Genomic DNA, 26,412 nt, shown 5'->3' with positions numbered 1-26,412 from the left:
TAACCATGCACTATATAGAGGAGGTGTTGAGTATTCAACAACTTGAGTTCTACAGAAGTAACTAATGCAACACAAAAACAACAGCATTGTTTTCAAATCTTGTTTGTGTGCATGTCAATCTTAGCTGTATGGTGAAAAGTGGCTCCTTTATTTCTTGCATAACCTGTATTTCATGCAGGACTTTCCAGTTTTGCAGTATTGTCTCTACTAATCACAATTTATCACTACAAAAATTTTCAGCTAAACCTTTTATCTCAAGTTACACCAAAAATTCATTAATCGGAATTAGTTGTGAACTGCTAATCAAGACAGGGCTGCTGTCAAGTTCCAACAAATCTGCAACTGTTAGATACTGTTCTGGACTTATAGACACTGGTGCAGTGTGTTTAAACTAAAATCTCTAGGGAAAAGGGACATGGATAACGGACATTATCTGCATATAATATGAAATTATTTTTGATCAAAGGAAAAAGCTATCAGTGATTGATGGGGATAGAGTAGTGTCAGCATAAGCGAAAATGACAACCACATAATTCAATAACAATATCAGATACATTAGCTGCAAATCACACTAAGAAACATGAGCTAAATTCAACTGTGTTAAACTGCACTCACCAGATTTGCTGGCTGAAGGTTCATAGGAAAGCAGTGCATCCAGAGACTTATTTAAGTCAAAACTATTCTTTAGAATTGTTTCAATAATTATATTCTCTGGAATAGTGTCACCAATCACATTTCTAATTTCATCTAGGCACGATTGGAGCCGGACTTCCTCCAGCTCACTCAAATGAGGTTTCTGAAAGGTGTCAGATGATCTTCTGACACTGCCAATGCTTTCTTCTGTCTCATTTTCCTCAGCGATATTGTCAGATTCATCGAAGAAAGCAGAAATCTGTGTGGATTGTCTGTTTCTGTCGTACATGAACTGGGCAGCTATAAAGAAAATTTTCGATTACAAATAATAAAACAACACGTCATTCCAACTTTGCATACATACTTCCTTTTCGCGCGAAACTGACCATCACTAGGAGAAATGCAGTATTCGTCTTCAACAGACTGTCCATACTCATCATCATATCCATCATACTCTGGAACAATATCAGATGTTTCGTCATGTACTTGACCTGGGAAACAAATCAACTATCGAAAACGAGTAACATTAAACGCTATCAACTTACCATCGCTATAGTTCAAGGAACGAACATTTCTGTGTCGTGACATGTTGTCAGCAATATTAACATTATCAGTGTAAACAACTACAGCCACTGTCACTTGCAACACACTTTCTACGTGCAGTCCTTTTGATTCTATTTTATAAACACCAAAGCAGTTGATGAAAGGACACGATAACAGAAAACATTCAACAACTGCGTCACACACCACGACATCTGTGTCAAGTACAAGCTGTTGGGTTAAGGACTTACCTGGCAGTATTATAACCCAATGTGTCGCAGATATATACATAAAAGTATATGATTTTCAAGAAGGCAGTAAATATTTATTTGTGTAGATAGAAGCAATCTCTTGATCATGAGATAAATACTGCAACAAATATTACAACTCTACATAGCCTAGACATATCTTTACGCAAAACATTTCGTACCTTGTGTTTACAAACTCTAGTGAGGTGGGAATACGAGAGGTTAAGAAATATGAGTTTTGCGAGAAATAAACTTTCGAAGCTATTTCGACCAGTAAATGTTCTTCCGAAAAACGTCGAAGTGCAATACGATGGAATTTCGAAGAGTCAGAAGGTATTTTTGAATTTTTAGGCAGTGTGATGTCAATCATGTGCATTGACTTCGTTTTCTTTTCTTTTTTAATCACTGAATATTTGCTACATTTGAATATACATTGCTGGTTGTGCATATCTGAACGCTTTGCACTAATAGCGTAATAGCGTTTTATGGCATTGCAGCTTTAATGATTCCATCCCCATCAATCAATTCACTTGATGTTAGTGCGTTTTTAATTCATTTAACTCATTAGTTTTGTTTGTTGATTAAATTAATCAGGCGATTCTGATGCGTGATTCGATGCTGCACTGTCAATATTAAAGATGCTGCAGTTGCAAACTGCCGACTGTGTTGACATTTGAAAACAGTTCATGATGTTCCTCTTGTTCAAATACTTTTGTACTCCATCGTTCCGCTGTCTGTGACGCCTATCTCCGATGTTTCCGTGGCAGGAACATAAATAATTAAGGAATAAGAGACGTGTGTCGGGCGAGGGGGAGAGCCTTGCCTAACCTAACCAAAGGTAGGACAGGTAAACACCACTGCAGTCACCATGAACTTCAGTAGCCTAATGCCATTGAGGATGTTACATCACATGTCAAACAGATTTGGGATGAAGGCGTCTTCGCTAACTGGAAAATAAGGAAAGCACATCCCTCCCAAAAGGAAAAACACAGTTTCAGAGTAGCTACATGGCAATGAGATGCATAGCTGTACTACATCTATACTCTATGAACCACTGTCAAGTGCATGACAGAGTGAATGTCGGGATAGCTTCTGTCTGCCTTCAAGAGTCTGCTGATGCTGTCAGTAGAAAAAAATGTTTCTAGCATGAATGCACGTGTTGTTGTTAATGTACTCAGACTAGCTGAATTATTTTGGTAAGACTCTGTAACTCTTGTGGGAACAAAATGTTTTTATACTTACAAAATACTTTCAGCAAAATTGTTTATCCATCAGAGTGTGGAAATACCTGACCCAATGGGTGGTAGTCATGCTGATCAGGCCGTACATAGTTAACTCATTCATTCACATATGGCTGTTTGCATGAATTCACTGAGTGGGGTAGTGCAGTGGTTAGCACACTGAACTTGCATTTGGGAGGACGATGGTTCAAGCCTGTACCTGGCCATCCTGATTTAGATTTTCAATGATTTTCCTGAATTGCTTAAGGTAAATTTTGTGATGGTTCCTTTGCATGACCATTTTCCTTTGCCATCCTTCCCTAATCTGAGCTTACGCTCTATCTCTGATCATGTCATTGTCGATGGGATGTTAAACAATAATCTACTCGTCCTCCTCCTCCCACTTGCATGGATCTCATCATGAAGGCCATTCTTCAAGAATGCTGACTGTGTCAAATTATACTTTAGTTAGTTGAAGCAGGCTCCTTCTGTAAAATATCCTAACAAACAATTACATGCTACTCTGCTCACATCAATGTTTATGAGAATTATTCTAGATTACTCTGTTGCTGTTTATTATCAGAAAAGAAACTACTTTGGGGAAAAACACTGTTCTTCCTGGTAGACTACCAAACTTCTGTTTGCTCCACCAATACTTCAAATTAAGCATTCATTTATTCATTCATTCAGCTGTAGAGATTCTCTATTGTATGGACTTAGATAAAACATGCATGATTTCCATTGTACAGGGTGTTTCAGAATGAATATATGGGTTTTAAGGCTTTACTGCATTTATTACATTAAACTTAGAATTATAAATAATACATCAAATGAAAGAGCAATTCAAACCATTTTTCTTACATGTGTTCAAATTGAGCACCATTTCTCATACATCTAGTTGATAGGCGTGTTTTTCCCAAACCTTGATTAGTGAGTCTGGAGTGACTGCTGCAACAGTGCTGATTTTGAAGTATGGTAGATTAGCTGGTAGCGGAGGCACATATGCATCATGCCTTGTGAACCCCAAAGGTAAAAAAATGGATGGTGACTTGGTGTGACCATGGTGGTCATGCACTCCCCAAATTTTCTGCCAGAATATGAATTGATTGATTTGATTGATTTTATTTCATGCTCCATAGGCCCAACTGTGTTTGCTTCACAAGGACATGGAACGAGTCAGTTTTTTACAAGTACAATATGATAATGTTATAGCATATACAGACATTTGAATACATAATTATATAAAAATTTAAACAGTAAACTCTTTGAGCAGCAGTACAGAATAAAGACGGTACATATTTTCTTAGAATCATTAAAGCACTACAGAAAAACAGATACAGAACTCAAGTTAAATAACATTTTTAGTGACATTATGTCAACTTGTATTATATAATATTAACATTTTACAAATTATTTACTTAAAAACTCATTTAGACTGTAAAAAGCTTTATCCAGCAGAAATATTTTTAGTGCTTTCTTAAACTCACTCTTGTTATGAATCTCTGTCTTTAATTCAGGAGGAAGAGCATTGAAGAGTTTTGTTCCAGTGTAGTGGACACCCTTTTGCGTCAAGCTCAAATTTCTATGGTTGCTGTGAATGTCATTCTTCCTCCATATGTTATGCTCATGATAATTACTGTTTGATTGAAATATCTCTATATTTTTACTGACAAAACACATGAGAGAAAAAATATATTGGCGTGTAGTTGTGTATATTTTAAGTTTTCGAAAGCTATTTCTACACAAGTCTCTTGGGTGCAATCCACATATAACTCTTAAAGCTCACTTCTTAGCAATGAACGCTTTCCTTGCTAATGGCTGGTTGCCCCAAAAAATAATGCCGTATTCAACGAGTGAGTGAAAAGCCATAGTATCCCACTTTTGCAGTGTTAGATTCAACACATGTAGTGACAACCCATAAAGCATACTTAGCAGAGCTAAGCCTCTTACAGAGATCTATAACATGCGAAGAACAGTTCATTTTCTTGTCAATGTGCACTCCAAGAAATTTTGTTTTTTCCATACCAAACCACACAAAATGACGAAAAAAACCGACAACATAAAACTCCCCAAATTTCACTAGACACAATATTCTCTGGAATTGGACACTTCCCTTGACCTATATAGTTCAACAGCAGCTCCCGATCCCACAAATTTGAATCGAACACTTCCCTTGACCTATATAGCTCAGCAGCAACTCCCGATATTGGAACACCCACAGCCACAGCCACACATTGTAATGGAACACGTCCCTCAACCCCAACACACAACAAATACACTAAGAACAAGAAAAATAAAAACTTACCCCAACAAAACACTAAGAACAAGAAAAATAAAAACTTACCCCAACAAAGTTCCGGCACCGCAACCTTGGTCGACCACCACAATCACACACACACACACACACACACACACACACACACACACACACACACACACACACACACACAGCCACAAACCAACAAAAAATACACAACCAAAAGAAGGACCCAACCCACAGACACACACAACACACACACACACACACACACACACACACACACACACACACACACACACACAACCCAACCTCCCCCCCCCCCCCCCCGACCCCAAAATAAAATACCCATAAAAACCAAACGCAAAATAAAAAAAATCTCAATCACTCGCTACAACTCAACAAAAACTGCAACAAAATAGATCCTCCACAACTAAATCACAAACCAACACACTCCCCCCCCCCCTCACAAACAGTACCAATAACTGAACCACTCCTCCCCCCCCCCCTCCCCCCTCCAAGCAGCAGCCACCCACCCACCCAACCCCTGCGAAGTTCTTACTTTTTAGAGACGTGATTTTTTTTAAATTTCATCTACAGCGGCAGTATTGAGGTGCATTTCTGAAATTGTGTTTGAATATACAGCTTGACAAAGAGTTACAGCTTCATCATCATTGGGCATGCAACCAATCTGTTGAGTTACTAGTAGGAAGTGTTTATTAAAAATCTCACCTACACTTTTGGGGTTATCTACTAGGGTACCTTCATATCTGATTCTATTTACACCTTCTTTGCTTGTTGTAGCTCTTCCTGTTTCTTTCTTTTTCTTTCTTTTTTTTAATGATTATTATTATTAGAATTATCTATTTTCTTCTCATAATAAAGGGCTATTAGTTTCTTTAAAATTTTACATTATGATCTATAGTGTTCCCATTTTTTTACATCTTTAGATAATTTTATTGCAGCATAATTTCCCTTTTGGTTTTACATGGCTGTTTCATACCTTTTATAATCCAAGGCTTACTTACAGAATTAGAAGCACTGTTTCTGACCCATTTCTTTAGAAATATTTCTTCAAAAAGAGCACAGAATTCATTTATAAAACAGTTAAATTTAATATCAATATTATCAAGGCTACATACTAAAGACCAATCCGTTTGCTGCAATCTATGGTTGAAAGTTTCTTTTGCCTCTTTGGTCGTTACTCTTATGAATTTCCATTGATGAAGTGGCAAAGAAAACATTCAGTTTAGGAGACTCTTATTGGAACTGTACCATCTTGTGGGGATTAGATGTGCCCTGTATGTGTTCACATTCCCACTTAGGTGAAATGGCGATTCATCTCTGAAGACAACACAATCCAGAAAATCTTCATTGTCATGCAGCATCATTTCATTTGCAAAGTTGGCATGTAAACTGTAGTCTGTAAGCTTGTGAGTTTGTACCAAGTGCGAACAATAAGAACGTAGTTGTAAACATCTCCTTAAAAGTCTCCAGATAGACGTCACTGGAATTGCTAATTCATGACTAGCCTCCCGAACTGATTTCCTGGGGCTACACATGAAAATCTCTTACTCATTCTGTATGTTCTTCAGTCTTTCTTGGTCATTCTGTACTCTTTCCTTTGCACACAAACAAAACTGTTTGAATTGCTGTTTCTTTTGATGTATTAGTCACAATTGTAAGTCGAACATAATAAATGCTGCAAAGTGTTGAAGCATCCTGCATTTGTACATACAACATTACATGTGCATCTCTTAATACTCTTAAAACTTTATCATCCTTAGATGTATACTCATCATCAATGCATGCAACTGCCACTATTATATCTTAACAAAATGAAAAAGAAAATTTGGTTAAATCACACTTGAATGCTCACATAAATTCACGCTCTTATCTTGACAGTTGATTTACTTCTGTTACCTACACCAACACACTCACTTCCACCAGTACCTTCTCACCTACCTTCCAACCTTCTCTTAAGTTCTCTTGCATGCCTTGTGGGACCAGCTCTCCTGGAAACACTCCCAATTTCAAGTCCCATTCTGGTACTCAGTTTTAACGTGCAAGGAAGCTTCAAGTTTATTACAGTTATTACAATTAATCTTGTGGTATTACATAGATAGTATTAATTAATTTTTTATTAAGATATGTATGCCTGAGGTTCTATTACAGAAAAATGAAGTGTAAGCATGCTTACATTAATAAAATATAACCGTCCACACAAATAAGGATCTGGTATTTATCTGAGTGTTACAGGCACATGTACATTGTACATATGGATCACGAACTGTTCTATAAATGTAGAATGACCCTTGTAATAGGAACTGCCTTCAATTTTTTAAGGAAAACAAAGTGCTTACCATCCACTAGATACTTAATTTATGAAAAGAGGGTTTTTTTTTTAATTTAGACATCCTAAAAAATTATTTTAATCCAGAATGAGATTTTCACTCTGCAGCGGAGTGTGTGCTGATATGAAACTTCCTGGCAGATTAAAACTGTGTGCCCGACCGAGACATCCCCCAGGCTGTGGCTAAGCCATGTCTCCGCAATATCCTTTCTTTCAGGAGTGCTAGTTCTGCTAGGTTCGCAGGAGAGCTTCTGTAAAGTTTGGAAAGTAGGAGACGAGGTACTGGCAGAAGTAAAGCTGTGAGTACCGGGTGTGAGTCGTGCTTCGGTAGCTCAGTTGGTAGAGCACTTGCCCGCGAAAGGCAAAGGTCCCGAGTTCGAGTCTCGGTCGGGCACACAGTTTTAATCTGCCAGGAAGTTTCAATTATTTTAATGCTTCTTTGCTCAGATACTGGCAGCATACTGGCGCACACCATCACAAATTGGTCACTGATCCGAAATATTTTGTAACATCCATCCTAGCTACCTGCTGATCAGCCAATTTTTGCACCTATTTCTTCATCTTTAGAGGTTGTGTGAAACTAAATAAAGCTCATTTTATGGAATTTAACAGATAGACTATGTTAAACCAGCCCATAATATCAATAAAAAACTTTATTTTGTGACAACTCAACTTTGTCCAATGAATTATCAATCAGCAAAGGTTTACTTTCAGTATTCTGTACAAAGAAGTAGATTGTTAATAAAAATAATATATGTATAGTAGGGACCTGGAACAACCTTGAGGCACTCCACATATGATGATAACCCATGTTGTTGATGCTGGACATCATCTTCACTATCCAATAAAAATTTCTGAGGTACAAATCAAGCTACTTCTGGGCTGCACTACTTATGTGTTGTACTTAACTTTCTGTAAACCCTGTGTCCGTTAAGAGACTTCTACCAAATGTTTTGTTATCGACATTATACACTGATCAGCCAGAACATTATGACCATCGACCTACTATCAATATAAACCCATCCAGGGGATAGCAACATCACCTGGCAAGGAATGAACACCAGTCAGACACACACACGGTGCATGTGGTATCAGTGAGCATGCTGTCCATGTGTGGAATGGGGAAGGTGCACAATCTATCTGAGTTTGACCGAGGGCAGATTGCAATGGCCTGGAGGCTTCGCACGAGCATTTTGGAAACTGCAGGACTTGTCAGGTGTGAAAGGAGTGCTGTGGTGAGCATCTTCGACATGTGTTGAAACCAAGGTAAAACCACATCCAGACGTTGTGGGGTAGGGTAGCCATCCTTCATTACAGATGTTGGATGTCATAGGCTGGGCAGATTAGTAAAACAAGACAGGCGGCCAACTGTTGTGGAACTAACATCAGACTTTAATACTGGGCGGAGTACAAGTGTGTCTGAACACACATTGCATTGAACACTCCTAACGATGAATCTCCGTAGCCGACGATACATGCGTGTGCCAATGTTAGCACATTGGTACATGACCATTGGCACTGGATGTTGGTGCAGTGGTAGAGCATTGCTTGGTCTGATGAATCCTGATACCTTCTTCGTCAAGTGGATGGAAGGGCATGAATCCATCGTCTTCCAGGGGAACAACTCCTTGACACCTGTACTGTGGGACAGATACAAGCTGGCGGCATATTCATTATGCTCTGGGGAACATCCATGAGTCCAGTGGAGCTCGTCCAAGGCACCACAATGGTCAATAAGAATCATACACTGGTTGCAGACCATGTACACCCTTTCGTGACGATCGTGTTTCCTGATGCCAGTGGCATTTTTCAACAAGATAATGTGCCATGGCACAAGGTCAGAAGTGTGATGGAGTGATCTGAGTAACACAGCCAGTTGATGTGCTGGCCCCCAACTCGCGAGATCTGAACCTGATCAAAGACTACTGGGATGTGCTTGAACGTGGCATCAAAGCTCATCGACCCCCTCCCTGGAATTTGTGGGAATTAGGTGACTTGTGTGTGCAGAAGCGGTACCGGCTCCTTCCAGCAACCTACCAAGGCCTCATTGCTTACTTGCCATGACCAGTTGCCTCTGTTATCCATGCCAAAGGTGGACAAACCAGCTAGTAGGTAGGTGGTCATAATGTTCTAGCTGATTACTGCATAATATTCTTACTGTGAGCTTCTCTAGATAAATACTTTTTGACCTTAGCTGCATAAACTTCTAAGACTGAGTAGAAGTAACTGGCAAGTCATTGTATTTGGACATTTCATCTCAGCTAGTACTGATTTAGGGCACTTAGAGTTGATGAGCTCTGATGCCACTTTCAATCACATCGCAGATGTCTTTGATCAGGTTCAGACCTGGCGAACTGGGGGGGGGGGGGGGGGGGGCAGCACATCAACTGGAACTCACCACTGTGTTCCTCAAACCACTCTGTCACACTCCTGGCCTTGCGACATGACACATTATCTTGTTGAAAAAGGAATCTGTATCCACTATCTAGGAACAGCTTTGATGTTAGCATTGTAATGCATTACAAAGAATATTGCAAAACATTGAAGCAAGTAATCGAGAAATAGGAACAGCTTTACTGTGAGAAAAAGACAATTACATTGGGCAACAAAATAAAAAGTATATGGGATATAATGAAGAAAGAGACAGGTGGGGCCAAAAAGGAAGAGGAACAGATAGCTCTAAAAAATAAATGAAACTTTGGTAACAAGTGCATGTAGTGTTGCAAACCTCTTAAACAAGCGCTTCATTTCTGTTACTGACAGCTTGGGGTTGTCAGGTTCAATGAGCAGTGCAATGGAGCATCTGAGACCAGACTTTAAAAATAACTTCAGTAAAATGGAAATGACACTCACATCTCCCAAAGAAGTAGCATCCATCATAAAATCTAAGTATTCTAGTGGGTATGGTAACATACCGATGAAGTTAATCAAAGAGTGCTCAAGCGAGTTGAGTTCTGTCTTAAGTTACTTGTGTAATCAGTCTCTTATCAGCAGAACATTTCCATACTGGTGCAAATATGCTGAAGTTAAGCCTCTTTACAAGAATAGGGATAAAGAGATACGATAAACTATCAACCTATTTCATTTTTGCTGGCTTTCTCAAAAATATTTGAAACGGTTGTGTTCAAGCGTCTCCTTAAATATCTGACTGCAAATAATATATCATCCCCATAGAGAAAGCTATTTACACTTACAGTGAGAATGTACTTAATTAATTAGGTAATAAATTAGAGGCTACTGTCATTTTCTGTGACCTGTCAAAACCGTTTGACTGAGCGAACCACACCATTCTCTTAAGTAAATTAGAGTGTTATGGTGTCACCAGCAGTGCTGCGATGTGGTTTGAGCCTTATGTAACTAACAGGAGACAAAGGGTGTCATTACAAAATACCTGTGCAATAAGTAGTCAGTCTTCATCTGATTGGGAATTAATTACATGTGGTGTCCCTCAAGGTTCCATCTTGGGTCCATTGCTTTTTCTCGTGTTCATTAATGACCTCTCATCTGTCACATTGTCAGATGCTAAGTTTGTTTTATTTGCAGATGATACAAACATTTTAATAAGTAGCAAATCAAGTACAGATTTAGAAATAGTTGCTAGTCAAATTTTCACTGACTTTAATAAATGGTTTAAAGCGAATTCACTGTCATTAGACTTTGAACAGGCCCACTATATGCAGTTCAGAACCTGTAAGAGATTTTCTTCCAGTATGTGTATAACATATGAAGACATGCAAATTGAAGAGGTTGACAGTGTTAAATTTCTGGGATTACAACTCAATAATAAATTCATTTGGGAAGGGCATACCACAGAATTGATTAAGTGCCTAAACAAGTCTGTATTTGCAGTGAGATGTAAGAGATATAAATTTAAAAAAACTTGCATGCTTTGCTTACTTTGATTCTGTTATGTCATACGGGATCATATTCTGGGGTAACTCATCAAACCGAGCAAAAGCATTTTAACATTCAAAAGCACGTAATAAGAATCATTTGTGGTGTAAATTCAAGAACATCATTTATAAACCTGTTCAAAGAACTTTGTATTCTAACCACTGCTTCTTAATTCCTTAATGAAATTTGTTGCAAGTAATATATCTCCATTTCCAACCAATGGGTCAATACATAGTATCAATATTGGGATTAAGAACGATCTACATAAAGACCTAAAATCACTTATCTTGGTCCAAAAAGGGCTCCAATATTCAGGAACCCACATTTTCAATAAATTGCCAACAACCATTAAAAACTTAGTTTCAGATAAAGCACAGTTTAAACAGAGTTTGAAAGACCTTTTGACAGGCAACTCCTTCTACATCTACATCTCTCCACATACATTTACATCCATACTCCGCAAGCCACCCGACGGTGCGTGGCGGAGGGTACCCCGAGCACCTCTATCTGTTCTCCCTTCTGTTCCAGTCTCGTATTGTTCGTGGAAAGAAGGATTGTCGGTATGCTTCTGTGTGGGCTCTAATCTCTCTGATTTTATCCTCATGGTCTCTTCACGAGATATACGTAGGAGGGAGCAATATACTGCTTGACTCTTCAGTGAAGGTATCTTCTCGAAACTTCAACAAAAGCCCATACCGAGCTACTGAGCATCTCTTCTGCAGATTACTAAATGATCCTGTAACGAAGCGCGCTGCTCTCCGTTGGATCTTCTCTATCTCCTCTATCAACCCTATCTGGTACGGATCCCATACTGCTGAGCAGTATTCAAGCAGTGGGCAAACAAGCGTACTGTAACCTACTTCCTTTGTTTTCGGATTGCGTTTCCTTAGGATTCTTCCAATGAATCTCAGTCTGGCATCTGCTTTACCAACGATCAACTTTATATGATCGTTGCATTTTAAATCACTCCTAATGCGTACTCCCAGATAATTTATGGAATTAACTGCTTTCAGTTGCTGACCTGCTATATGGTAGCTAAATGATAAGGGATCTATCTTTCTATGTATTCGCAGCACATTACACTTGTCTACATTGAGATTCAATTGCCATTCCCTGCACCATGCGTCAATTCGCTGCAGATCCTCCTGCATTTGAGTACATTTTTCCATTGTTACAAACCTTTCGATATACCACAGCATTATCCGCAAAAAGCCTCAGTGAACTTCTGATGTCATCCACAAGGTCATTTATGTATATACTAAATAGACGAGTATCTTAACAGAGACTGTTAGGCCAGCTTAAGTAATAACGTCTGCTAGATTTCAGTTTTGATAGCAGTTGGTCACAACAGTCAAGATTAGGTATTTTGTGTGTGATAAATATATTAATAGTGCATAACAATGTTTCATTCTGACAGCATATTAATTCTGTAAATAGCTGTTCCAGTTTACTGTATTGCATTCACCTACTTTGACAATCTCCTGACAAATGATCAGGGTAGTAAGTATTATATTATGTTTTTTATGCTACACTTTCTGACATGTTCCACTCTCACGAGAATCATCTCGTTTTTTGGCTCTATGAAATGAAAACTGAATCTAATCTAATCTAATCTATTGATGTTCAGCTATGTTACCTACAGTAAAGTTTTGTAGTAGATTAGAGGAACATTGCACAACAGCAGTTGACAGTTTATTTGTAAATCCAACTTCTTTCATGAAATAGGTATAAGGAGAAAGTACAGTGGCACATTCTGGTCCCAGATGGACCAATCTTGCCCAACCAAGGGCTCTATTACTCTCTGCCAATGGTGTAACTGGGTGTGATATGGAGGGGTATATGTCCAGCACACCACTGTTCCAGTTGTTGTCAGTTTTCTTGACCTTGGAACCATTACTAATTTGTTGAGTAGCTCCCAAGATGCCCTCATGAGATGCCAGTCAGCCACACTGACCACTCAGATGTGAAGCTGGACAAATAGGTATGTGTGTCACGGAAAATAGTTTATCTGATAATGATAGTCAATGAGCAGCAATATAACATCCCCACCAAATAGATTAAGTTAAGAAGAGAAAAGGCACAACTTCACAAATTCATATATGGCAATTTATAATGCTATTCACAGGGAATTTAAAGAATGAACAGTGAAAAGATGTTTACCATGGATAGACAGTAGATGAGAAATTGCATTCTGGTTAAAAAAATAATACAAAACTTGTGAGACCAGTTTCCCTTTACAGCAGGCAAATCAGGGACAGTTACAGAAGGAGCCATTAATAGGGTCTGAAACCAAAGTGCCCTGTGCAGAAAGAGAGTTGTTTGTAAAGCAGGTGACAAACTCTGATCAAGAATTGTGGTGCAGAATTCACCATTTCAGCAAAATAGCAAAAAATATATCTTATGCACAAAAACTTAAAAACTCTGAGAACAAAGCAAGGGCAATTATTAATATTATTAGGGTGAAACAAATAAACTTACTATAGAAAATATTCAAACCCCTGACCGTAGCTGCAGTGGGACAGATGTTAAATTCAAATCGTTGGCCACTAAATTCAGTTAATTATTCCAAATAGTAGCTGAAAACCAGAGACAAGAAATAGGCTGTTGACAGCAGATCTTTTACACTTACATAGACAGGCATTTTCGTATTTCAACAACATAAATCATTTTTATTAAAGCAGCTGTAAAAGAGATGGCAAAGATCATTAGGTCACTGAAAATCAATAACCGAGGTACATGTTTTCTTATATGCTGTAAGTCTTTAGCTAATTTATTTCATTCTGCAGATGTAACTGTTGTTTTTCTTATTGTGAGTCGATTAGAGTATTTATACAAGCTGTAGTTGTGGCTTGTCCCATAGCCTTGTGTAGAAAAACACGACAGAATTACTGGGATCGATAAAAATGAAATAAAATCGGTAACACTCAATGTGCCAAGGTGTATTGCCTGAAAGGTTGAAGTACCTAGTTGTAATATCTATTTATAAAAGGAAGATAAGTTAATGGTCTCTAATTATACACCTATATCTTTTCTTCCTGTGTTTCAAAACATAGAACAAATAAATTTGGAAAAAGCATATTTGTGCCATCAGCTGTACAATTATATGTTTATTATCTACCGGTTTTGATTGTTACAGTCATCTTCAAGGAGAAAAATGTTGTACATCAATGGATCAACTATACATTTCTATCATATATGAGCCAAACAAATGTATAACATATATAATTGTCATAGGGTCTGTCTTAACACACTCCATATAAACACACTGTGCCTTGGCACAGTCACAGTAAAAATAAAAACTGAGAAGTCAGCTTACAACAGAATACCAAACCACCTTACTGAAAATAACCTTTTAACAGCAGCTTAGTTTGGTTTCTGTAAAGGATTCTTATCGAGAAAATGATATGTAATCACTTCTTTAGCATTTTATGCGATCTTGTCAATGGCTTAAGCTGTGTAGATCGTAAAAATCCACGAGGGAAACTAAAATATTGTTTTGTTAAAGACATTGAGCCCCATTTTATGTGTATCCATTGATCCATACTTCTGGTATTTGTATGTCACTTATTTTGTTTGGAATTCGATAATAAGATTAAAGGTTTAGCTGTTACTATGAACCAGTTGTGAGCCTGTTCCATTATTCTTCTGGGTGTCTGGTATGCACATGTTTGGGCCCATTATCAGTGTGTTTGTATCATCCACAAATGTGAATGCTTTTGAAGAGTCATTCTGAGCCTTTGGTGGTAAACTATTTATACCAGTAGGTGAAGCACTGAACATTGTGTTGCTCCATATGTGATATTTTTCCAGTCTATATTTAGTTTTATTCCTGTGGTATCGTTTGTTAATGTTACCCTCGTCTTTCCATTGCTGAGATACGACTTGAACCATGCAAGAGGGACCCTTCGAAGCTTTTCCATTTTAATTTTGGTGTTAGCAGAAGAATTCTAAAAAATGTGGAGCACGTGCATTTTTAATGGCTTCTCTGGTAAAACATTCTGGTTTATATATAAGTAAGAATTTACAGCCTGTGGCATGTGCACTAATTCCATTAAGCTATTTTGTAAAGAGCACCTTCTTGTTCAGAGTGCTACAACATATCTTTAGTAACCCACTGGGTTGCTACACCTACCACCCATAGCAAATTGAGTCAAGCCAACACAGCAAGTGTTGTGCATGCCAGCATTCAAATGTCAGATCCACAACCACCAGAGACAGCCACCATATGCAGCCCATTCACTGATCACTGTCACCAGATCCATCATGCGTCTTCCTAAGGGCACACATGGACCTTCGGTTGTGTTTGATAGATGTGTAAATTACTTTTCTTGTATTCTTGTTGATTTCTCTCCATGACTTAATAAATTGGATCACTTTATGGCCCCGTGTTTTGTTGTGTTTCTAATTAGAACACATGTGGGGGACATTGAGGGTAAAATTTTCACGTGTTTCATATATTGTACTTTTTGTGCCATTTGTCTCTTCAATGGCGGCTTTACTCTGATTCCTTTTGCAATAACAGCAGTCGCATACATCCATGTCGGAACAGTTGTTAGCTACATTGACCTAGACTCAACTGCCAGTTGTTCACCTGCCACTGCCACCCCCCCCCCCCTCCCCCAACCCTCTATGATGAATCCGCAAGACTGGGATGCTTATGAGAAGTGGCTTCATGATCTTGCTGAGGTTCACAGTTTCCAGACTTCCATTGTTTATTTGGTTCATGAAATTTCCCCACAGGGCGTGCACTCCATAGAACAACATGTTGTTGCCATTACAGCTCTGCCTCATCTGTCTAATCTATGAGAACTTCAGGCATTCATCAGCAAAGTGGTGTAATATCGCAAGTTTATTCTCAGGGCAGTACTATTGCCCACCCCTTGCACATGCTGTTTTGGAAAGGTGCTCCTTTTGTTTGGTCTGCAGCCTGTGGGCAGGCATTTGTGCAGCTTAATGATACTCTTTGCTCTTTGCCATGTGTTGCAACATTTCAATCCAGCAAGAATCTGGTCCTGGCTATGGACACATCCCAGAACGGGGCAGGGATGGTCTAGGCCCTTCACCATTCAGATGACTCTGAACAGTCTTTTGCATTTGCATCAAAATCACTTATCTGGTTCAGCAACATTATTTTCATGTGGGGGAAAAAAGGTCTTGCTATTGTCTAGGCCTTAAAAAATTTCATGTGGAATTGTATGGTACACAATTTCATTTTGTTATTGACCATGAGCACTCAGCTTCCCTAAAACACCTGTCGGCATCCTTACCATCAAAGCTGCTGACCATCTTCAGCATTGGGCTCTGCTCTTGTCCCCATGCAATTATGAGATCCATTTTTGTCCCACATTGCAACATGCAAACACGACGCTCTGTCCAGCTCCCCACAGGCCCTGACCCCTCATTTGTCCAAGAGGTATGCTTTGTTTTCAACTGGATACAGAGGTGAGGAGGAACATGGTGGATGCTTTCCCCATCATCAGTTCCTATATTGCCTCTGCCGTGGCAGCATATCTGGTGCTCCAGCAGGTTGTACGCATGATATAACATTGGTGGCTTGACTGTCTGCCGAGCTGATCGTTGGACCCACTTTGGAATTTTTTATGCTTTACCCCATCACCTCTCCTTCTTGGATGGCATTATTCTCCTGTCAGCACAAGGGTTCACTTCTCGCATAGTATTTCCAGCAGCTGTGTGGCGGAAGATCCTCCACTTCTTACATCAGGGTCTCTGGAGGCCTGCCACATGAAACTGTTGACGCCCAGCCACGACTTTTGGCCAGGTGTCAGCTGAGGGATGTAACACCTTGTGATGGCCTCCCACAACTGCTCCGGTCAACAAGCTGTGCCACACACTGTTTTTTTCACCCTGCCGACCCTTACATACACAGCTTTGGGAAAGAGTCCACATTGATTTCACTGGTCATTTTTAGACACATCATGGTTATTGGCAGTTGGTGCTTTTTCTTGTTTTCCTTGTGTCACTCATTATCTGTCTGTGACAGTATACGTGACTGGCAGGGTCTTTTCCTGTATAATCTCCGTAGAAAGCTTGCCTTGCCTGGTTTTGGACAATGGTACTCAGTTCATGGACAATATTTCAAGGACTTCTGTACACACAGTGGCATTCGCCACATCTTAACACCTCCTTACCAGTTGAGGTGATGCAGAACAGCTTATCCAAACATTTAAGACATAGATTCTCAAGTACATAGAAGATTTCGTGACCAAGGAGGCTCTCACATTGTTTTTAAGCTCTTACAGAACAACACCAATTATGACCAAGAGTCCTGACAAGCTTCTGCAAAGCCATCAGTCACAGACACCGCTCAGCTTCTTGCTGCCAGAAACGCATCTTCCAGCAGTGATGGTTTTATTGACATTGTTACATGGCGCACTAGTCTGGGCCAGGGCATTTGGATGCTATCTTCACTAGATTCCAGCCATCATTCATTGCCAGTGCAGTTGCCACATCGTTTTGGTTTGCACAAAAGACTGACTCATGGCATGCCACCGGAACCAGTTGCGTCCCATGATGGGAAGCTAGATCTCCATCACCAGAGCCCCACCTCTCCAGTCCATCATTATTGCTGCCCTTGCCTGCACATGTTGTCATGGATTCTGTCGTCCATATGGCTCCCACCCCCCTGTTGCCAGTCCTGTCCACAGGTAGCCCTGGCATCTGCTGGCAGTGGGGTGCCCTCATCCCACTCACTTTCATCTGTATGCACTGACCTGGGCAGATCAGAAACATCTCGTGCTTTTGGCTGCCGGCCCCAGCATTTCTATGGATGTCTCAGTCACAGCATTTGTAGATGGCAATGTTTGGTCTTTCCCCTGCACGAAAGGAAGAGTCTAGTAACCCACCAGTTACTACACCTACCACCCACAGTAACTGGGGCCTCTACAGCAAGTACAGTGTGTGCCAACACTCAAAGGGCACACCAACAGCTACCCAAAGTGTCTGCCAGGACAGTCTAATGGTTGACCACCATAACCAGGTGCTCCCTGCACACACAGCACTATATCAGCACACCTGACATGGATAGTGTCTTTATAAGAGCATGGTCCTCTGGAATCCCAGTTGTTAAATGTGTTCGAAACATGTAAACTACTTTCATTTTATTATTGTTGATTTCATTTCATGACCCAATAAATTGTATATATATATTTTTTTTTGCCATGTGTTTCCTTGTGTTCCTAGATAGAACAATCTTAAGAGACTCACAGCTGGCCATTGCAATTGCTACATTGTATAATGGCATGCATTCAACTCCAGATTAGCTTGGATATACATATTACTAGGATTTCAGCACAACTGCACAAAATATATATGAAAGATGTTGCCTGCTTATTTTATAGCAGAAAAGATTATAAAGTGTGTGTCACGTACAAACACCGCATTTGAGTGTTGACTGTTTATGAAAAGATCGTGTTGTGTCTTGTGTAAGAAGAGAAACATCTACTTGCACATGTCTGAATTCGACAATGGCTTTCTCACTACTTCTCATAGCTTTTGCTCAAAGAGTGGGTAGCAGCACTACACTCCCGCCCCCCTCCTCCCCCCCCCCTCTCCCGCCCCCTCCTTGGAGTCCCCCAAATCTTGCTCTGACATAGTTCTCTACTGTAATTACCTTAATCTTTAATCTGCAAAATAAGGACATAATACTAAATTGACTACTCTTAACTACTATGCAATTGCTCTATTAATCTGCAACTTTGTAACTCTGTCTATCATCCCTTGCTTGGGGGATCCAGTCTACAGGAACTTGAATTATTGCTGGATTGAGTTTCCACACAATTCATCATTTCCTCCACACACACACACACACACACACTCCCACACACACACACACACAATTCATTGTTTCACATACATCAGATCTAGGCAGAGCAAAATCAGTCACCACAGCACTAAGAACTATGACACTCAAGGTCATGGTTACCTTACATATACCATCCTGATACTATTCCACATGCTGCAAGAAATGCTCTAGAGTGATCTGTCCCTCCTGTACTGCTACCGTCTGACTTAGCAAACAGTCCAGACTAGGTTGCCAGGTGTCATTAAGGAAGACATAGTTTTGTTTGGATATCATTTGTAGAGGTTTGTCTGGCCAATACAGGTGCAGCTGTGTCCCATTCAACAGAGAACTACCATAATAGTAGCTGGTAAATGAAATGTGGGTCCCATAATATCACACCCATGAATTTCACTTGTCCATATAAATTAGCAGCCACTACTATGTTGTTACACACTGAGGTACACAATGTAAACCTGCTCTCTGGAAATACAGTTTTGGTTCGGTCACTTTTTTTGGCAAGGACATCCCTCTTATTTACCTCTGAACAACTGCATGATGCATGTGCTCCCACCCGTCAAAATCTTTTGATCAGACATATGGTGACTACCCCACACTGCTGAAGCTCACCCTTGGTCATCACCACTTGTCAGTTTCATCTTCTGCCAATTGTAGCACCTCTTACTCCCTCACTTGCACAAATGAAATGAAATGTCATGTGGCTGGGGCTCCTGTCTGGTAGACCAGTCGCCTGGTGCAAGTGTTTTGAGCTGACACCACTTCGGCGACTTTCGTGTTGATGGGGATGAAATGATGATGATGATGATGATGATGATGACAACACAACACCCCGTCCCTGAGCGGAGAAAATCTCTGACCCAGCTGGGAATAGAACCCGGGCCCCTTTGCATGGCATTCCATCGCTCTGACCATTCAGCTATCGGGGCGAACCTCACTTGCACAAAGTTTTCAAGTGCTGCTAACTTCACTGTAGAAGTGTGCACCTTGTAACACCTAAACACTTAACACAAACATATAATTTTATCAAAAATTTAGTTAACATACCATACTGTACACAAAAGAACAATATTCAGAAAATCGCAATGCATATCAAGTCATTTCCTCGAGATCAGTGCACATTGTGCTTCAGGTAACTGGTGCTCTCTCTTCTGGTGCTCCACCACAAATGCTAACACATCCTCAGATGACATGCCAGAGAAGGGAGAAACAAGGCTAGTGACTGCTGGATTCATTTCTAGAGCCTGTTACCTTAATACCTCTGTTTCCTCATTTTTTCCACTATTTTACTATCTGAAACCATTTTATCCACCCTTAATTGTGCTACCTGATTCAGCAGTGACTGTATAGCCTCCTCACTGGTAACACCTTGTGTCTGTGACTTTACCACAGCCTCAGAGTCACTCATCTTCTCAAGTCAGAATTAATACCTCAAACCAATACAAAGGTAATAATCCACTAATAACTGAGATAAAACACTCCATAACCCATGTATACTACCAATCTACTTCTGTTTAATCATGAGGCACCTGGACTTTCTATATTGTCTAGCCATGTGTCCAAGACAATTACACATGAATGGAGCAATTGCTACAGATACAGCACAAAGGGCAAATGCTCAAGCAAATTGCACTCTGTACAATGCACAGCTAATAACCCTTTATCTCTATAATTACCCTTATACTGCAATAAGCTCAATGGTTCCTCTGGTTTTACAAATGTGATCCTACTATTATCATGCTCCTTAATCCTTGACCCCAGGAATGCCTCCATTAAAACACAAAATAGTCTCACTCAATCCAAATGACGATGATGTAGGCTGTGGCTTGAATGTTGCACTGCAGGGCTGGCACACCATCCGCTGTCGGCTGTGGCAATGTCAGCACCCCTGACACCTTTCTGAAGGACCCATGGAGTACGTGGTGGTGGTGACAGGCTGGAGGGCCCAGTGGAAATGCTGTTGACAGTAAAGAATGACTTTATTGAACTCCAGCACGATGTGTCACAGTGCAGTAAGACAGACACGCCTCTCTCTGTTGTCCCTGGCCAGCACTGAGATACAGGTGGCAGCTTCCACCTTGGATGTTTAGCTGGTACCCTGCAGTGCTGACAGCAGTCTTTAGAGGCTGCCAACATTTACATCAGTGGCATGTTACTTCCCCTGGTGGCATGGAGACCTGGTGACCCCTTGCTCCCCACACATCACCATGGCAGCACATAGAGACCACTGTCTAAGGGGTATGGTTTGCTGCCCTCTGGTAGGAGTCAGGTGGTGAATGGTGCTGAGGTGGCAAGTCCGACTCAGATGTCAGCTGACAGCAGGCACAGATGGCATTTTAGCAGAGCTGTGGTACTAAGTCCCATGAAGGACTCAGTGCTAGTGGCAGGGACTGCATGGTTTCAAACCCAAGTTGCTGCTGGTGGTGCCCAGTCACCTCACTGACCAGCATAGCTCTGGTATTGTGGTGGTGTTACTGGTTTCTGGCAACAGAAAGTGCCCCCTGCTTCAAAATTTAGTTTTAAGCATAAGCCTTGGCATGCACTTGCTTCACTGAAACTCAGCACTTAGTCACATCGCCCATCACAAGAGTCTTTTCCTCATGTAGTGGCATTGTCCTGCTCCTACACGGTTACCACTGTATGGTGCAGCTTACTGCTGCCCTCAGCTATTCTTGTATCACAATCCACTTGCGTGTCTGTTATTGTGACCCACATGTTGCCACATTGGTGGCTACTGGCTCATGGCTGCAAACACAACACTCCACAGTGACTGCCTCACTACTTGTTATTACTTTTCCCAAAGGCTTATAACTTTTGCTCAAAAACTGGGTAGTAGCACTAAAGCTGCATTTGTCTGGTAATAAGGGCCTAGCACCTGGCCTGATGGTGTGGGACACCACTGGATACACAACACAGTCCCCTCTGACTCACATAGCCTGTACTTTGGGCAGCAGGATTTATGTTTCTGACGTGTAAAGGCTAGTAGTTGTGCTTTAGCCTTGAGGCCTGCCTTATGTTATCTTCCAACAAGTTAATGCAAGATTGCATTTTACTCATGCTGTCCTGACCTACATTGATACAGAAAGGTGTTCAACTGTTGGCCTGGCCATTATGTTCTCTTGGTTTGTCACTCTTTGAAAACATCTGGTCATGATAGGTTGCATAGAAAGTTGTATTGGTACACTTGCCAGCCACTATGGTGAAATCTAGCGCAGAATCAAAGCAGCATCATATAAAGTACTTGTATCTGTCCTCCAACATGCAATGCCTAGACGTGTTAGAGCCATTGCTGCAACCACTAGCAGCAGTTGTGTGTACTAAATTACATGTCCTGAATACCCCCAAATCACCTACAGATTTAATCGTGTATTCTTTCTCCTATAATGTGCATGCACAATTAATAACATTCCATTATTTACCATCCTTCTTGTTGTTGCTCTTTTAAAGACCAAGAGTGTTAATGAATAGAAAGTAAGAATCTTGAAGAACAATCAGTTAAAGTTGAATGCAGACTAACACTTAAGGTGTTGTGATGTCGTCTCAACATATCTGCAAGCATAATTATAACTAGGAGACATGACAGAAGTACAAAATGTAATGAAAATGGTCAGTGCAGTGCTGGAAAAAATTTTGCCTTTGTGTCCGCTTTCAGCACTCCAGTGTTACCAAAGTATCATATACTAGCTTTATTCAACCAAAAGAAATGCTTTTGATTCCAACATACTTACAATGTTTAACATTTCATAAGTTTGGCCATATACCATAGCCAGGCATTTCTCAGAAGTTATTGTAAGGCAATCTGTGAACCATAAATCACGTGCTTTTCCCCAAACATTTTGCTGTAACTGGTGATGTAGCCATCTGGTTGAAACTGGGAATTTCCAAAGTTTAGTAGACAGAGAAAAAATTGAGCAAACAAAGTAACAAGATGCGTATCATATACTGCAGCCAAGAAGGATATCATGGGATTTCAAACACGTAGTTAAACTAGGTCATTTACATATAGTTTTAGTTGTGGTCTTCAGTCCAGAGACTGGTTTGATGCAGCTCTCCATGCTACTCTATCCTGTGCAAGCTTCCTCATCTCCCAGTACCTACTACAACCTACAACATTCTGAATCTGTTTAGTGTATTCGTCTCTTGGTCTCCCTCTATGATTTTTACCCTCCACAGTGCCCTCCAATACTGAATTGGTGATCCCTTGATGCCTCAGAATATGTCCTACCAAGCGATCCCTTCTCCTAGTCAAGTTGTGCCACAAATTTCTCTTCTCCCCAATTCTACTCAATACCTCCTCATTACTTATGTGATCTACCCATCTAATCTTCATTATTCTTCTGTAGCACCACATTTTGAAAGCTTCTATTCTCTTCTTGTCTAAACTATTTATCGTCCACGTTTCTCTTCCATACATGCTACATTCCATACAAATACTTTCAGAAACGACTTCCTGACACTTAAATCTATGCTCGGTGTTAACAAATTTCTCTTCTTCAGAAATACTTTCCTTGCCCTTGCCAGTCTACATTTTATATCCTCTCTACTTCAACCATCATCAGTTATTTTGCTCCTCAAATAGCAAAACTCATTTACTACTTTAAGCATCTCATTTCCTAATCTAATTCCCTCAGCATCACCCGATTTAATTCGACTACATTCCATTCGTATGGAGTGTAGCCATGTATGGAAGTGAAACATGGACGATAAATAGTTTGGACAAGAAGAGAATAGAAGCTTTCAAAATGTGGTGCTACAGAAGAATGCTGAAGATTAGATGGGTAGATCACATAACTAATGAGGAAGTATTGAATAGGATTGGGGAGAAGAGAAGTTTGTGGCACAACTTGACCAGAAGAAGGGATCGGTTGGTAGGACATGTTCTGAGGCATCAAGGGATCACCAATTTAGTATTGGAGGGCAGCGTGGAGGGTAAAAATCGTAGAGGGAGACCAAGAGATGAATACACTAAGCAGATTCAGAAGGATGTAGGTTGCAGTAGGTACGGGGAGATGAAAAAGCTTGCACAGGATAGAGTAGCATGGAGAGCTGCATCAAACCAGTCTCAGGACTGAAGACCACAACAACAACAACAACATTCCATTATCCTTGTTTTGCTTTTGTTGATGTTCATCTTATATCCTCCTTTCAAGACACTGCCCATTCCATTCAACTGCTCTTCCAAGTCCTTTGCTGTCTCTGACAGAATTACAATGTCATCAGTGAACCTCAAAGTTTTTATTTCTTCTCCATCAATTTTAATTCCTACTCCTAATTTTTCTTTTGTTTCCTTTACTGCTTGCTCAATATACATTTCGAATAACATCGAGGATAGGCTACAACCCTGTCTTACCCGCTTCCCAACCACTGCTTCCCTTTCATGCCCCTCGACTCTTATAACTGCCATCTGGTTTCTGAAGAAATTCTAAATAGCTATTTCCTCCCTGTATTTGACCCCTGCCACCTTCTGAATTTGATAGAGAGTATTCCAGTCAACATTGTCAAAAGCTTTCTCTAAGTCTACAAATGCTAGAAACGTAGGTTTGCCTTTCCTTAATCTATTTTCTAAGATAAGTTGTATGGTCAGTATTGCACCACGTGTTCTGACATTTCTACGGAATCCAAACTGATCTTCCCCGAGGTTGGCTTCTACCAGTTTTTCCATTTGTCTGTAAAGAATTCATGTTAGTTTTTTGCATCTGTGGCTTATTAAAGTGATAGTTCGGTAATTTTCACATCTGTCAACACCTGCTTTCTTTGGGATTGGAATTATTATATTCTTCTTGAAGTCTGAGGGTATTTCGCGTTTCTCATACTTCTTGCTCACCAGATGGTAGAGTTTTGTCAGGGCTGGCTCTCCCAAGGCTATCAGTAGTTCTATGGAATGTTGTCTACTCCTGGGGCCTGGTTTAGACTTAGGTCTTTCAGTGCTCTGTCAAACTCTTCACGCAGTATCGTATCTCCCATTTCATCTTCATCTACATCCTCTTCCATTTCCATAATATTGTCCCCAAGAACATTGCCCTTGTATAGACCCTCTATACACTCCTTCTACCTTTCTGCTTTCCCTTCTTTGCTTAGAACTGGGTTTCCATCTGAGCTCTTGATATTCATGCAAGTTGTTCTCTTTTCTCCAAAGGTCTCTTTAATTTTCCTGTAGGCAGTATCTATCTTACCCCTAATGATATACGTCTCTACATCCTTACATTTGTCCTGTAGTCATTCCTGCTTAGCCATTTTGCACTTCCTGTTGATCTCATTTTTGAGACATTTGTATTCCTTTTTGCCTGCTTCATTTACTGCATTTTTATATTTTCTCCTTTCATCAATTAAATTCAATATCTCTTCTGTTACCCAAGGATTTCTATTAGCTCTTGTCTTTTTACCTACTTGATCCTCTGCTGCCTTCACTATTTCATCTCTCAAAGCTACCCATTCATCTTCTATTGTATTTCTTTCCCCCATTCTTGTCAATCGTTTCCTAATGCTGTCCCTGAAACTCTCTACAACCTCTGGTTCTGTCAGTTTATCCAGGTCCCATCTCCTTAAATTCCCACCTTTTTGCAGGTTCTTCATTTTTAATATACAGTTCATAACCAATAGATTGTGGTCAGAGTCCATATCTGCCCCTGTAAATGTCTTACAATTTAAAACCTGGTTCCTAAATCTTTGTATTACCATTATATAATCTGTCTGACACCTTCCAGTATCTCCAGGCTTCTTCCATGTATACAACCTTCTTTCATGATTCTTAACCCAAGTGTTAACTATGATTAAGTTATGCTCTGTGCAGAAGTCTACCAGGCGGCTTCCTCTTTCATTCCTTACCCCTCTTCCATATTCACCTACTATGTTTCCTTCTCTTCCTTTTCATACTATCGAATTCCAGTCACCCATGACTATTAAATTTTTGTCTCCCTTCACTATCTGAATAATTTCTTTTATCTCATCATACATTTCATCAATCTCTTCGTTCATCTGCAGAGATAGTTGGCTTATAAACTTGTACTAGTGTGGTTGTCGTGGGCTTTGTGTCTATCTTGGCCACAATAATGCGTTCACTGTGCTGTTTGTAGTAGCTTACCCCCACATTCCTATTTTTTTTTATTCATTATTAAACATACTCCTGCATTACCCCTATTTGATTTTGTATTTATAACCCTGTACTCACCTTACCAGAAATCTTTATCCTCCTGACACTGAACTTCACTAATTCCCACCATATCTAACTTTGACCTATCCATTTCTCTTTTTAAATTTTCTAACCTACCTGCCTGATTAAGGGATCTGACATTCCACATTCCGACCCATATAACGCCAGTTTTCTTTCTGCTGATAACAACATCCTCCTGAGTAGTCCCTGCCCGGAGATCCAAATGGGGGACCATTTTACCTCCGGAATATTTTACCCAAGAGGACGCCATCATCATTTAACCATACAGTAAAGCTGCATG

At 40.1% G+C, this 26,412-nt stretch overlaps 2 protein-coding genes across 4 annotated transcripts in view; one reads left to right on the top strand and one right to left on the bottom strand.

Annotated features, from left to right (window-relative positions):
- Window positions 1–1,558, bottom strand: part of LOC124794984 (protein HBS1) — a 188,613-nt gene extending 187,055 nt beyond the window's left edge. Inside the window, exons 1-3 of one of the 2 annotated variants that reach the window (XM_047258728.1) lie at window positions 1,179–1,558; window positions 1,020–1,088; window positions 616–933 (exon numbers count right to left, since the gene is read on the bottom strand). In XM_047258728.1, coding sequence (XP_047114684.1) covers window positions 616–933; window positions 1,020–1,088; window positions 1,179–1,464 — 673 coding nt within the window. In that variant the 5' untranslated portion in view covers window positions 1,465–1,558. The remainder of the gene's footprint in view (window positions 1–615; window positions 934–1,019; window positions 1,089–1,178) is intronic. The other variant, XM_047258727.1, reaches the window with a different exon arrangement.
- LOC124794986 (probable proline--tRNA ligase, mitochondrial) overlaps window positions 1,390–26,412 on the top strand; it is a 107,885-nt gene continuing 82,862 nt past the window's right edge. The window contains exon 1 of one of the 2 annotated variants that reach the window (XM_047258730.1): window positions 1,390–1,754. In XM_047258730.1, coding sequence (XP_047114686.1) covers window positions 1,653–1,754 — 102 coding nt within the window. In that variant the 5' untranslated portion in view covers window positions 1,390–1,652. The remainder of the gene's footprint in view (window positions 1,755–26,412) is intronic. The other variant, XM_047258731.1, reaches the window with a different exon arrangement.

Source organism: Schistocerca piceifrons, chromosome 4, assembly GCF_021461385.2.
Source record: "Schistocerca piceifrons isolate TAMUIC-IGC-003096 chromosome 4, iqSchPice1.1, whole genome shotgun sequence".
Lineage (NCBI taxonomy): Eukaryota > Metazoa > Arthropoda > Insecta > Orthoptera > Acrididae > Schistocerca > Schistocerca piceifrons.
This window is presented reverse-complemented; position numbering and strand designations above follow the sequence as displayed.